The sequence below is a fragment of the Vanacampus margaritifer genome, chromosome 19, assembly GCF_051991255.1.
Source record: "Vanacampus margaritifer isolate UIUO_Vmar chromosome 19, RoL_Vmar_1.0, whole genome shotgun sequence".
Classification (NCBI taxonomy): Eukaryota; Metazoa; Chordata; class Actinopteri; order Syngnathiformes; family Syngnathidae; genus Vanacampus; species Vanacampus margaritifer.
In genome coordinates this window covers 9,038,195-9,052,655 of record NC_135450.1, presented here as the reverse complement: position 1 = coordinate 9,052,655, position 14,461 = coordinate 9,038,195, and the positions used below count along the sequence as shown (strand labels likewise).

Genomic DNA, 14,461 nt, shown 5'->3' with positions numbered 1-14,461 from the left:
ACTCAAACACATTCGTATGGCTTTTTTTTTTAGTTATAAAATATTGCAAACTTCATTACTTTGGCACGATAATGTGGATTAAATGCTGAGACCCAAAACAACTAATTATATAATTATCTGATCATGTTTAGCCTGTTTAAGTGATTCCTGTAACAGGTTTCATGTTAATATATTGATCAAAAGCAATAACTGGCTTTCCCTTAGTATTAAAATTCTTTATTGGTATTTGGTCAGTACATGAAAAGGACTGAAGTCAGAATATGAACATCTCTTAGAAACTACTCACAGAATCTTTTGCACTTATTTTTTTTTAAAAATGAAAATTTAAAATTGAACTAAAAAAATATGAACACAGGTCAATAGCTAAGTGAGATGCTTATGCCGCAAAATTCTTGAACTTGACGAGTTACAACAGCGGATGCGAGTGGCAAACTCAAATCAACAGCAGAATGAAATGTACTAGTGTTGTTTTGTTTTAAATCAAACATCCACTCAATTGTGTCTAACATTAACCATTTCCCATACTCCCAAATGTGTTTCACGAGAAGTAAAAGGGGAAGGGCATGAAAACAAAATATCCGACAGCAGTGCTGTGTTACACACTATGCATTTGTCATCTGTTCTGTATAAAAAAGAAAAAGAAAAGACCATACATTTTTTTTTAAGGGTACATTACAAAACGGCGCCGTCGCTTGTGGTGGAGTCCAGGCCGTTTTGAGCGTGCCGTGAAGTCCTGGTGACCTGGGCAGCAGCCTTGTCCTCGTGGGGGTCGGTGGTGGAGTCCGTGTCGTTCGAGTGCTGAGTCAATGAGGTCTCGCTGCCCGTCGGAGAGTCCACGCTCTCGTACCCTGCGCTCAAAGTGGCGGGCGCCCCGGCCCGGCCGCCGCCGCCCTGGCTCCCCGACACCTCCTCCGAGTGGTTGGACAGTTTGGTCTCGGCTTCTCCGGGGCTGCACGCCATGGGCGACATGGCGCCGTCTTCGTCGGTGCTGCTGACCTCCCGGTACAGGGCGGGAGCGCCGGTGCCTTTCTGGGACTGGGTCACCACCTTGCTTGGCCCGTTGGACACCCTCCCGAAGTCTTTGGCCGAGGAGGCGGCGGCCTGCTTGGGCTGGGCGGCCGGCTCGGCACCCGGCAACGTCCTGCTGGGCCCCGCCGACGCCCCCTGAGGAGGCTGACTGGTCTGCTGCCGGGTGTCCTTGAGTTGCTGCTGCAGGACCAGGATGGTGCTCTGCATGCCCTCCACCTCCTCATCCAGCTGGATGATGAAGTCATTCAGCTCTAAGGGGGGCAACCGGCATCACAACGCAACAGTTAAGGACGACGACGAACACCGAAAACGGCGACGTCACGCTCTCACCATCTTGGCTGCTCTTCAGCTCCTCGCTGTACTTCTTCTGCAGCGCCAGCTCCGCCTCCAGCTGGGCGATGCGCCCCTGCGACTGCTGCTTCCCCAGCTCCTGGTTTTCCTGGATCAGCATCCGACACTTGGCCATCAGCTTCTTCCCCGTCTGGCTGCAAGGGAGACAAGGCTGACATCACGTGATGAACCAGGAGACAAAAACATGGCGAGGCGGAGACATCCACGAGACGGCGGCACCGTCACGTGACTTGCTACAATCAAACGTCGACATAGAAACGTGGAGAGAGACCAGTCCGTTAGAAAGCACTTTTCCATGTATTCGAAAGACTCTCAGTATTACCAGAGACACTTGGATGAAATGTGATGAAATGGAAGTCACACCTCAATACATTACGTCTTCAACATGAGCATGTTGCAATCTGGCCCTGTGAAATTGTCCACATATTCCCCCCCAAAAAAATCAAACTTGATTACTGAGCGGCGGCTTTGTGAGGTCGCGGCTTTGAACACAAAACAGCACAAACAGTCAAAAAGCCAACAAAGCTAAAGAGTCCTGTTGCGTGTACAATAACAAATGCTAAACTTGCACCACATACATTGAAGACACTCAATTAACTGGCCCTAAATGCATTCGTTGTCATAATAGCAGACAACCATTGTTTGAATTGAAAACAATGGATGTTACCGTCACGCTTTCATAGCGACTTAAGAGTTGTTACATCACTTAAAAGAAGCAGTTAAAAAAATATATATTTTTAACAATATGTTGTATGTACCCCGCTAGTCTCAACATAGCACTGATTAATATAGCATTTGAGGAATATGAGTTAATCAGCAAAATCCACCAGCTTTTATCCTTCTCAGGGAGCGGCCATTTTGCCACTTGCTGTTGACGGTAAATGGCATCACAGAGGGTCCGTTAACGACCAATCACGGCTCACATGTTTTTACAGTTTGGTCATGTGACATTCACAAGCTGAGCCGTGAGTAACTGATGTAATTTCCAGTCGACAGCAGGTGGCAAAAATGGCCGCACGCTGAGATGAATAAAAAACGGTGGATTTTGCTACTTAATTCATATTCCACAAACACGATATTAATGAAAATGGCATGTTTAGACTAGTGGACAACATATTGTAAAGAAATGTTTTGGGTCAACTTGCCCTTTAAGTGTTCTTGGTGTTCAGAGCAAGTGGTGTTTTGAACCCTAGCGGCACCGTAGGTAATGTCACCGAATGAGAACGTTAAATTCGGGGAGGGAGGGAAGGGTTGGGGGGGACACAAAATGGCTGTGAGATCAAAACACAGAAATACAAGCGGTACATGGTCATCAACTTCAACATTTGCATTGACAGCTTGCAGAGGACTCGCGCGTGCACGTCGAGCGCCGTGTTTCCCCAAACACGGCGCTCGGCGCAATACACACGAATGAGGCCGATGAGAAGAAAACAAGTCACAAAATTAAACAGAAAACATGGAAACACTCTACCATGAGCAGGGGGGGCAGGGGAGGGGAGGGGGGCACCTCGGCCCAAAAAGTACACAGCGGGCGAGGGACGTGGCTCCGCCCACAGTTCTATAGTCTTACTTTAACCTTCTGCCGCTGCGACTGCGCGGTATCTAGACTGTCCCACAAGTCTCAGGTTTACAACAATCGTCTTTAAAAGCTTCCAATTGTGCTTTCTCGGCTAGCCGCCCCCGATTTTAGCTGTCAACTGTCTGCTTTGAGCAGAGGAGGCGGCGGGCAAGAGGGGGGGGGGGGGAGCATGTCCGTGCGGTAAACAGTCTTCAGGAACAGTCCGGACAACTCCTTCAGGCCCTTTTGACGGCGGTGGTGGGGGGGACGGGGACACAAGTGTCACCTGACCAGACTGTCTTTTTTTCTTTTTTTAAATAAAGTTAATGACGTGCAGCTGCCACAGTGCAGATCAAAACAAAGTTGTTGTTTTTTTCTTTTCTTTTGGTAGTTTGACAGGTTTTTAGTCAGCTTTTCCCCCCACCATGGTTCCTGCAGTGAGAGTGAGGGTGGTGGGGGCGTGCAGAAGTCTTGACTTCTATTGGGAAGGTGGTGGTTGAGGAGGGAGGTGTTATTTTGATTGTCGTTACCTATCAGGTGTAAATTTCCAGGCACTCAGTTCATTTTGGGCCTGCTCCAGTTTGTCTTTAGTCTGTTCCAGTTCGGCCTTCATTTTGAGGAAAAACAAGTTGATGGCCGGGTCCACCATGGACGAGCGCAGTTGGGCCGCGCTGGGCTGCTGGGCTTGCTTCAGGTACTGGATGTGCGTCTGCAGGGAGGGACAACGGCGTTACTCAGCTGCAAAGGAGGCGGTTCCTCCAGTGCGATGATCTCTCTCGTAGTAAAAAAATAAATAAATAAAAGGCTGGGCGAAGAAGAAAATTAAGGCAAATAATTGGCTGACTAATAAAGTATAAATTAAATCAGTTGGTGTAAGAACTTTGCTAAGCCTTGCAACAGAAATAATAATTGTTCATGCTTTCATCTCCATATTACGTGTAGCATGTTGACAGCACAAAAATAGCCACAAACTATAAACAGTTACCATCTCTAACCGTTACTATTGGTAATGCATTTAATGTCTACTCGATGCCCCGTTTCCATTGACAAGAACAGAAAGATGTACATACTGTGCACTCCTGCTCCTTGGTGGCAAGCCGCATTACCAAGATGTTCTCCCGGCGGGCAGAGTCCTGCTGCTGCTGCTTGAGCTTCTCCTCAGATTCCTTCAGGCCTGGTACATCATTGGCTGGCGGTCCAAGAGAAGAAAGCAAAAGGCATCAGGCAAAGAATTCTCAGCCGTAAACAACACACGTATGTCGGCCATATACTTACAACAAAGCTCTGCATATTTGGCCTCCAGGATCTGCATATATGACTCGTGCTGTTTCCACCTAACAACAGAAGACATGTGACATTGAGCTGGTAGAACCAACAAGAGCAAATCTCACCACACCAGAGATGTTTTACAGTAAACTCCTGCCATATTGTGGTTAATAGTTTGTCTGATCATTTCATTGCTCATTTTAAATGATTGTTTTCATGTAGTTTGATGGGTTATCAAAAATAATATTTATTTATTTTTCCCTTCAATATTGCAATTTAATGTGATTTATTATTTATTAGTATTTTTACATGAATCCTTTCTATATCACGGATTTCCATCCGATGATGAGTAGGTCTGGAACATAACCTCTTGATAAACACGGGTTCACTGTACTGTGTGTGTGTGTGTGTGTGTGTGTGTGTGTGTGTGTGTGTGTGTGTGTGTGTATATATTATACCGTGTGCACAGCTCCTCTCGAGTCAAAGTCTTCATATCAGATTCACTGAGGCGAACCTGCATGAAAAGACAATAAATGACAGTCAACATGAATAAGATGAATGTAGTAGATGATTTAGTAGGACAAAATAAACTCACCTTTTTGGGCAAAGGCTCCTCGTTGGTCATTGTGAACTCTAAGGGGGGTGATGGGGTGGGGGGCACACAGTTAGTTAAACAACAGCTTTACAAATATGGAGAGCAGCTACTAGTTTAGCTACTAGAAATGTTTCGTTTTAAAAGCATCGTTTGGTGTGGAGCATTACGCTGAAGCAGGACGTAAAAGGGCGATGAAGCTAGTGGCTAATACATAGCCTCGCGAGTGTAGCAGCTAGCAGTTAGCACGACATGCATACCAAGCTAACGTTAACGCTCGCCCGCTAACCGCACACTGTATCGCCTCCGCCGCTCCAACGCACGCACTATGTCAACACACAGCGAGTGGCTTCAACATTCACCCGATTTAAAAGCAGCAGTCAATGGAACCTCGCCTCCGTTACAGGCACCTTGTTATCACAAAATGGCGGTGAAGGAAACGACTCCCTCCCTTTCGCTCCTTTTCCTCAAACTAGCGGACTGCACAAAACAAGGCCTTCGCGCGCCACTTACCAGCACCCCCCCACCTCCCGTTTGCGGCGGTGGTCTCCGGGCTTCTCGGTTCGGAATGATTCCTTCACGGCTTGTCGTCGAAGGCGAGGTTATATTTAGGCGAGGTGCTCCGCGCGGGCGGGCGTCATCTTGTTGTGCGAGGGGAGGACAGACGCGGAATGGCTCCGCGAGCGGGCGACCAAGCGAGTTGCTGCCGAGTCACACAAAGAGTATAACGGACAAACACGACGCGTCACTCATAGGACAAAAATGAGCGGTTCACCATTTTAGACACTACATTTTTTTTTAATAATTTGCCTCAGATTTATACTTTTCCCCACGATTCAACATTGCTATTTGCTCTACAGTTCTTCACCGATTCCAACTCAAACTGTTTACCTCTGTCGGGAGTCAGTAAATGTAGGGTTTCAAAGTAGGGTCACAATTTATGACGAATAAAATGAATTGAATGAAAATGGGTTTTGGATGCAACCGTCATAATGTGACTTCAGTCCTCAATGTACTATCGTGGCCAAAAGTTTCAGAATGACACAAATATTAATTTTCACAAAATATACTGCCCCATTTTTGATGATGGCAATTTGAATATACTCCAGAATGTTATTGATCAGATGAATTGAAATTATTTACTAAATCCCGAATTACCATTTATCGGATCATCAAGAATTTCAAGGAGAGAGGTTCAATTGCTGTGAAGAAGGCTTCAGGACGCCTCAAAACTTTTCGCCACGACTGTAGAGTTAGGTTTTATATGTATTTGGGTTAGCGTTTCAAATTGGGATTTAAACTATAGGGTCATGGATTTAAACTAGCAGTAGGGTTTCAAAGTAAGGTTTCAGAGTAGAATTGGGGTTTCAAATTATTTGTTTTATTAAACTAGGGTTTCAAGATGGGAATACGATTTTAAATTAGGATTTTAAATTTAGGACACTATGGTTATGGTTTTAAAATAAGGTTAAGGTTTCAAATTAGGGTTTCACATAAGAGTTATGGTTTTAAAGTGGGGTTTTAAACTAGGGTTAATGTTTCAAATTAGGATTTTAAACGAGGGTTACACTTTCAAATTTGAGTTTCAAACTATGGTTTCGGTTTCAAAGTAAGGTTTTAAACTAGGTCATCTTTGGGTTCTGCAGAAACGCCTTCTTTTTTTGTGTGTCGTGTTTGTGTTTTGAAGAAGAGACGTTCCTCTTACTAATTTATACGATCTTTGACGTTCTGTCTGACGTGCTGAAGTTTTTGTGATTGTGCTCTTTTAAGCGTCGGAAATATTTTACTATAGTGTTTTATAGTATTTTAAACAAAATATGTATGATCTTTTTTTCTAGTTCTTCTTACTAAATTAGTGAAAGTTAAAACTAGAAATATAAACGTCATACGTATATTTTATGAATTCGACAAAATACACAATACGACAAATATTTTTTAGATATAATATAATGACACGGTTTTAAAATGCAATACGTGGGGAAAAATCCACACAATAAGTGTTTATTTATACAATTTTCGCTCATATCAATTTTGATGAACACCCCTGCGTGGTGACAATGGTACGGTCTCACGCGGCTGTCAAATTGAACTTGCCCAGTTCAGTTCAGTTCAAGGGCAGTCAGATTGGAAACAGTCAGAAAGGAATCAGCCTCTGTCCCGCTAACGTCGTCTCCAACATGCTCTGCAGAGTTGCTCAGATACGCAGGTAAAGCCAACAAAAACCACCAGCCAGTTTCTGAATGTGCACTTTCCGTGAATTAGCCACGATCTGGACACTGCTGTGGTTCTTATGCAAAAGCTAGCCTAGCGTATGCTAACACACTGGCGCTTGCTGGCTGCTAACTTGGTTTGTTGCGCACTCATTTTGAAAGGCGCACAAAACTGGCAAATATTGCTCTTATAATTTGGTGTCCAGATAACATTTGTGCAATCGTATGGATAACATAATGCCAATTCATTTCAAATGAAACCCACTAACTTGTAATTAGTCTCTTTTATCATGAGCCACTTAAAGCCAAAAAGCACATCGATGAGCAAATTTATTGATAAACATACAATATGGGGTACCACGGTAGTCTAGTGTAGTGTTTGTCAAACATATTTCAGGGGGGTCTCAAGCATGTAAACACTAGGCTATATAAATAAAATATCCCCCTAAAAAATTACATTCCAACTCAACAGGCACTGAGGACTAACGTGCCACTGTAATTGTTTCAGGTGCGCTGCTAGTTTGACTCAAGCCGCCCAGGTGTGCAGACAGAAGCACACCCTTCCCGACCTGGCGTACGACTATGGCGCCCTGGAGCCGCACATCAACGCCGAGATCATGCAACTGCACCACAGCAAGCACCACGCAACATATGTCAACAACCTCAACGTGGCGGAGGAGAAGTATAAGGAGGCGCTCGCAAAAGGTAGCAAACTACTCAAGTTTAGGCTAATTAACTACAAGTTGTGAGGTAATTATGGCTGATTAGTTCAAGTTGTCAGGTTGATGTTTTTTTTTGCAGCTTCTGTAGTTTAAAGTGCAAGATGATGTTGGAAAAAGATTTAAAAAAAAAAAAATGTTTTTGTCATTGTGTGTTTTAGGCGATGTAACGGCACAGGTCGCCCTTCAACCTGCTCTTAAATTCAACGGAGGAGGTCATATTAACCACACCATCTTTTGGACTAATCTCTCTCCCAACGGTGGGGGTGAGCCACAAGGTAACATTAGCTGGCTAGTGTATCTTCCTATTGGGGGGGGTGGGTGGGTGGGGGGGGGGGGGGGGTTGAGTGAACCAATTAAAATTTAAGTTAAAAAAAAAAGTTTAAATTACCATGTGTATTAAAAAAAAAAGTCATTACATTTTTAAAAATAATATTTTTTATACCTTTTTTTTTCTTTCCCCACACTGGCAGAAACACTGCAATTGTTTTTTTGTTTTTTTTTGTACACTTACTGGGATGGACTAATATGGAAATGGGGCTTTTGATGTTAAAAAATATGGCAGAAAGTAAAAAAAAAAAAAACACAAATAAAATCTGCGTTTTTGCCCGCATGGAAAAGTAAAAAAACATTTATATGTATATTTATTCCCCCACTGAAATTGTCTTCTGATATTTTTTCCATTTTTTGTATTTTTATTTATTTTACATCGCTGCCAAACCCTTGCCTAGGAAAATGGAAAATAAGATTTTACTGACCCCTAGTGGTGAAACATGAGCACTCCTAACCCTGAATAACAGTCAGCTCATGATACATTATTTGTCAGGGGAACTCATGGAGGCCATCAAGCGGGACTTTGGCTCCTTCCAGAGCATGAAGGAGAGGATGTCCGCCGCCTCAGTGGCGGTTCAAGGCTCAGGCTGGGGCTGGCTGGGCTACGACAAACAGGCCGGAAAACTTAGCATTGCAGCTTGCGCCAACCAGGATCCTCTGCAAGGGACTTCAGGTCAGTCATCACGCTCGGTCATTTTTTCTCAATTCTTTTATCAGATGCTTCATAAACTGCTTCTGACCACCCTCAGGCCTCATCCCTCTACTTGGCATCGACGTATGGGAACACGCCTACTACCTGCAGTACAAAAATGTCCGGCCTGACTACGTGAAGGCCATCTGGAACGTCGTTAACTGGGAGAATGTGAGCGAGCGTCTGCAGACGGCCAAGAAATAGACTCAGCCATCCCAATGTGGATGGAAAATAAAATCATTGCAGATAATTTGTACAATTTTGTATTTAGGCTCTTGGTCATGAACACTCTGCATCTACATTCAATTGCATTTACCACAGGTCATTTTCCTGTCTAAAGTGACTTCATGTCAAAAACTGTCTGCTTGCGTGGATTGTGGTGGCGCTACATGGAGTGATGCAATCATTACATGTCAGTATCTGTTGCGATAAAACCAGTTCATGTAATCAAAGAGTTGTTTGTTTTTGTTGGCTGTGTGATTCTCCACACACTTTTCTTTTAACCTGCTAAGTAAGTTTGATTGCTTTGTCCATATGGAAGGAAAACAAACGTGAAAAAGTTTGTACCTTCTGCCATCTAGTGGAGATTTGTTGTGCTTCACCAATCCCCAAAAGTCTGATGTACCATTCTTTTAAACACGTATACAAAAATGTAGTTTCCCGATCGCTGTAAAAAGGAACTATATTCTGAAAGGTTTTTAACAAGAGAAGAAAATAAGAGATGTAATTATCTTTTCCGATCCCATTCAAGATGAAGGAAATCAAACTAAAAATTTGAACACAATTTAAGGAATATCTAAAACATACATTCAAAATGGAAACACGGATGTGTGTATTTTATGGAATTGGAAAAGAAGACTTATAATTCAGAGATTTTGGAAGGATTTTCAAGGTTGGTTGCAGCAAGGGTATTCAATCTGCTGTGCTCTCAATGAAACAGATACAATTTGGAATGAACATTAACAATAGGAAAATTGACTTTGGTGTCAAATGTTCTTCTTGTAATGGGTAAGCAGTTTATTCACAAATGTATTTACAAAACTAATCCTAATATGGCTAACTGGAAGAATGAGATCTGTCTCTGCAAAATCTTCAAGGTTTATGTATCAGAAAAATGCCCATGCTTTTGATTTTTTTTGGGGGGGAATGACTGATTTAATTTAAAATATTTGTGGAATCCTTTTCGTTTTGACATTTTGTAACAATGCCCTTTTTTTTTTTAATCTGTATCTCTTGAAGTTTTATGTAATGTACATGTGGTGCTTCAACTGTATTGTATTTGAGGTATGTTGAATGAAACAAAAAACATTCTTAAACACAAGTGATGGGACTTATGGCTCTGACGGGAGCCGTTCAAGCACTTCTGCCTCATGTTCTAGGAACATTTGATACATGTTATGAAGTCCATGCTAGTTCAAGGCCGGATACGCCCCGCCGCAATATGAATGGCTGCTGCATCCAAGCAGGGCACGCCCTAATGCATCCGGGCATTTGCGTCCAGCAGCGCCATTCTTCTTCGTGGAACTTCTTGGTGGCGGCGACTCATCTGAGTAATTTGGCAGTGCGCCACCTGCTGGTTATGTTCACTATGACGCGACATGACAAAAAAAGCTTTAAAAAACGCTTGCAACAATTACATATGAATTAATTTGGCTCAATTTTATATATTTTTGTTTGCGTTTTATGTCGTTATTTAGTGGTATTTCCTTGTTCAATTTTCAATTATTTGTACATTTGTCTTTATTAATTAAAAATACCTAGTAGTTCCTGCCTCATCATGCAGGTTCCATTTTGAAAAAACATATTATTACACGTGTGCACAGCTCGTGATCTAGTGGTTACCTCGTCTGCCTCACAGTCAAAAGTTTCAATAGCTCAACTCCTGTGTGGAATTTGCATGTTCTCCCTGTGATGGTCGTTTTTTTTTTTTTTTTTTTGGGGGGGGGGGGGGGGGGGTGTCATTGTCCTAGTAATTAATTTCCTTTATTTAATAAGGACAAAAAGCGTCACATAGTTTAGACTGAAATTTATTACCTCCAATACGTTGTTGCTGCGTTTAGCAATGACAACTAGGTCGTTAAAAAAAAAATACAGTACACTTGACCTAAACATTAAAGCAGTGTAAAGCATACTATGGCATACAAGAATAACTTTCCTAAAATGTACATCTTTACAAAGTGTTTCCAAAGTAGACATTTGAAGAAAAGTGCAAAAAAAAAAAAAAAGAGTCAATGAAGACCAATAATCCCCACCAGTGAAGCAGAGGACAAAAGTGTACAATGAAAAAAAAAAAAAACATACTTCATATTACTAACTTATTTTCTGATTCATGTGTTGTGATAGGAACAGTAGACCGTGATGTTGTGCTTTTAAACTTTACATTTGGAACTTGCATTAAGCAGTGCATGAGAAAACAAGCAAAACAGAAAAACTACCAATTCACAGTATTTAACTTGAATTTGGCGAATGAACATCTCCAAACATCAGAATAATCTTTTTAATAAATACATTAGTCTTTCATTTACAACCTGTAATGGACCTGCCCTTGAATGAATAGTCATAAAATATCATAGGGATGCTTTAGAATAAATAAGATGGTGTGTGTAGTCTGTCGTAAAGTTGCTGCTGTCTTAATAAACATACTAATAATAAAAAAAAACTTTTAATTAACACCTCCCTTCAACTTTGGATGTATAATCAGTAGTTTGATACATGTGTATGATAAACAAACACTTTCCATTTAAGTATAACGCCATGTACAGTAGGGATGGACACCTCATTACATTGACTATGGGGGAAAATTACGTTCATTTTGAAAATATTAGAATTGGATTGTATGGACGCGAAATACAAAATATGATTAACTTGCTGTAGCTGATGTCATATTGTCCTCAAACAGAACTCAATCAATTCCATAATACTGGTAGTCAACACAATTCTTACTCTATTATTATTATTATTATGCCCATCCCTATTATAAATTACTGTAGTCTATGGTCCCAGAATATAATTTGTTAAAAAAAAAAAATGTGATGTTTACATATCACATACAGTTAGTTGCCTTTCGCTCACATGTTCAAAATAAATATGAATCCTTAAGTTTCTTATTTATAATGAAAAATAACAGCAAGTTTCCTCGTTTTAAAGCATAATTGGCGGCGAATAGGTTTGAATCTTATACGTGTAATTAATTCTGCGTTATTCCTGTTACATTTATTGCAAAGATGCGCAAAGTGACATTCTAGCTTGAATACAGCCATTCTGAAAACGTGCAAATTGCTAAAGCGTGTTTAATGCCGTAAGGACAATTTTAAAAATGAGCTATGTACCGACCGGTAGGCTAGGCGCTGAAAATGCGGATTAAAAAGACAGAGCTTGAAGAGGTTCGCCGGACAAGATCCTCCAAAGATCATCAGATCTTGTCCAGTTTGGCCATTGGCGTGGTTCGACTGTTAATAAACAGTAATGGAATACTTTTGATTACTTCATGAGAAGACCTGAAGTGCTAAGGCAGCTCGCAAGCACGATTCAAAGCGCATTGTTCACCATTAACAACCTATGTCTTTTGCTTTGAAGCCCGTTACATAAAATATAGATATTTACAATGTTAGGTGTTAGAAAATATCTGTTTTGGCTTATGTAGAATTCCCTTTTGTTTGTGGGGTAAACTCTTGGTAAAGTAGTAATCGTTAGCAGGATCCCTTTTGTTGTAATGTTATGAATAGTTAGCGTTTGGTTGTGAGGTCAATTCAGGCAAAGCTACTGGAGCTCAGACACTGTAACTTTTCCCGAAGAGACTGGACGATGTTGGGCTGACTTTGCTGCGGTTCGCTCCATAGATATTTCTCCAGTTGCTCGCGCTCCAGAGATCTGAGCGTGTCACTGGAGCGCACGGGCGTGCAAGGCAAACTCCGCGAATGGACCAGGCCCCGGTTTTGGTAGGTACAGCCGGCCCCCGAGCCGCCCTTCTCCGGTTCCGCTTCGTCCTCCGAGCGGATCTCCACGTAGTCGTCGTCATCGCCGTTGTCATTAAAGTTGGCAAAGTAGTTCTGGGTGGCGGCGAGGATGCTCAGAGCCGACGCTCGGTTCAGGACCACCACGTGTTGGCCGTCGTGTAAGGTGAGGTCTGATTCTCCGTGGGTAGACCTCTCGGGAAGGCTACTCTGGCGACCGGTATGGCCCAAACTGGGACCGTGGAGTTTTACTGTGGACGGTTCTACAGTAGATCCGTTCCATTTAAGTCCTGACTGGTTGTTTTTCTCTGCCTGCTGGTTATTCAGAGAGCCGACCGACTGACAGTTCCTAGACGGGGAAGTCGGCGCATTCAAGGAAGGATGTCTCTTGATGGTACTGTAGACGTGCTCCTCTTTCTCGCTCGGAGCCGATATGCAGGAACTCCATCTCTGGGATGGCGGGCTGCTCGGTGAGGCCGCGGCGGTCTTGAGAGACGGGATGGAGCAGGAGGACACCAGCCTGCGCTGAGGAGTGGACGAGGCCCTCGTCTTGTGCAAGTCGCCGGTGGAGGACATGAAGTTGGAGAGCTCGCCGTTGCTGTAGGTGGAGTGGAGCCATTCCTCCTCCAGGGAGGTCTCAGGCATGGACGGAGAAGAGGGAAGACCTGGATGAGTGTGGTGTGAAGAATCCTTGAACATGACTTGGTCGTAAAGCTGGGAATACTCGGCTATCCTTGCGCCTAAGACGGAAGACAGGAGAAGAAGACAGTTGATGATTTTTGTTTTTAATGAAACTTGGTGGGCTTGTTAATAGCGATGGCACAAGACTAAATCTCAAATTTCAGGTCAATCAGAGAAGGGGTTTGGGTGCTACAGCCATTTTCGTGACAGAATTCGGCGGGTCGCAGCTCCCAAACACCTTCTCTGATTGACCTGAAATTTTCACCCAAAAATCCGACACCAAGCAGATTTGGATTTAAATGAAACTTATTGTACTTGTTGTACTTGTTGATGGCGTAAGACTAAATCTCAAATTTCAGGTCAATCAGAGAAGGGGTTTGGGAGCTACAGCCATTTTCGTGACAGAATTCGGCGGGTCGTAGCTCCCAAACACCTTCTCTGATTGACCTGACATTTTCACCCAAAAATCAGACACCAAGCAGATTTGGATTTAAATGAAACAGGAGAAGAAGACAGTTGATGATTTTTGTTTTTAATGAAACTTGGTGGGCTTGTTAATAGCGATGGCACAAGACTAAATCTCAAATTTCAGGTCAATTAGAGAAGGGGTTTGGGAGCTACTGCCATTTTCGTGACAGAATTCGGCGGGTCTTTGCTCCCAAACACCTTCTCTGATTGACCTGACATTTTCACCCAAAAATCAGACACCAAACAGATTTGGATTTAAATGAAACTTGTTGTACTTGTTGATGACGTAAGACTAAATCTCAAATTTCAGGTCAATCAGAGAAGGGGTTTGGGAGCTACTGCCATTTTTGTGTCAGAATTCGGCAGATCGTAGCTCCCAAACACCTTTTCTGATTGACCTGAAATTTTCACCCAAATCACCCCAAAATCAGACATCAAGCAGATTTTGATTTAAATGAAACTTGTGGTACTTGTTGATAGCGTAAGACTAAATCTCAAATTTCAGGTCAAATCAGAGAAGGGGTTTGGGAGCTACTGCCGTTTTTGTGTCAAAATTCGGCGGGTCGTAGCTCCCAAACTCTTTCTCAGATTGACCTGAAATTTGAGATTT

At 42.6% G+C, this 14,461-nt stretch overlaps 3 protein-coding genes across 4 annotated transcripts in view; 1 reads left to right on the top strand and 2 right to left on the bottom strand.

Annotated features, from left to right (window-relative positions):
• Positions 1 to 200: 200 nt before the first annotated feature.
• On the bottom strand, positions 201 to 5,571 carry wtap (WT1 associated protein). The gene is made up of 8 exons (XM_077552982.1): positions 5,310 to 5,571; positions 4,800 to 4,837; positions 4,663 to 4,718; positions 4,214 to 4,272; positions 4,009 to 4,127; positions 3,469 to 3,647; positions 1,360 to 1,514; positions 201 to 1,280 (listed from the first exon to the last, which is right to left on the bottom strand). The coding sequence occupies exons 2-8, from the start codon at positions 4,827 to 4,829 to the stop codon at positions 673 to 675; spliced, it is 1,206 nt and encodes a 401-aa protein (XP_077409108.1). The 5' UTR covers positions 4,830 to 4,837; positions 5,310 to 5,571; the 3' UTR covers positions 201 to 672.
• A 1,265-nt stretch (positions 5,572 to 6,836) lies between these two features.
• On the top strand, positions 6,837 to 9,201 carry sod2 (superoxide dismutase 2, mitochondrial). The gene is made up of 5 exons (XM_077553326.1): positions 6,837 to 7,002; positions 7,515 to 7,711; positions 7,887 to 8,003; positions 8,552 to 8,731; positions 8,808 to 9,201. The coding sequence occupies exons 1-5, from the start codon at positions 6,854 to 6,856 to the stop codon at positions 8,951 to 8,953; spliced, it is 789 nt and encodes a 262-aa protein (XP_077409452.1). The 5' UTR covers positions 6,837 to 6,853; the 3' UTR covers positions 8,954 to 9,201.
• A 1,559-nt stretch (positions 9,202 to 10,760) lies between these two features.
• Positions 10,761 to 14,461, bottom strand: part of LOC144039752 (pleckstrin homology domain-containing family G member 1) — a 42,620-nt gene continuing 38,919 nt past the window's right edge. For both annotated transcript variants that reach the window (XM_077553406.1, XM_077553405.1), the window contains exon 17: positions 10,761 to 13,442. In XM_077553406.1, the coding sequence (XP_077409532.1) occupies positions 12,499 to 13,442 (944 nt within the window). In that variant the 3' untranslated portion in view covers positions 10,761 to 12,498. The remainder of the gene's footprint in view (positions 13,443 to 14,461) is intronic.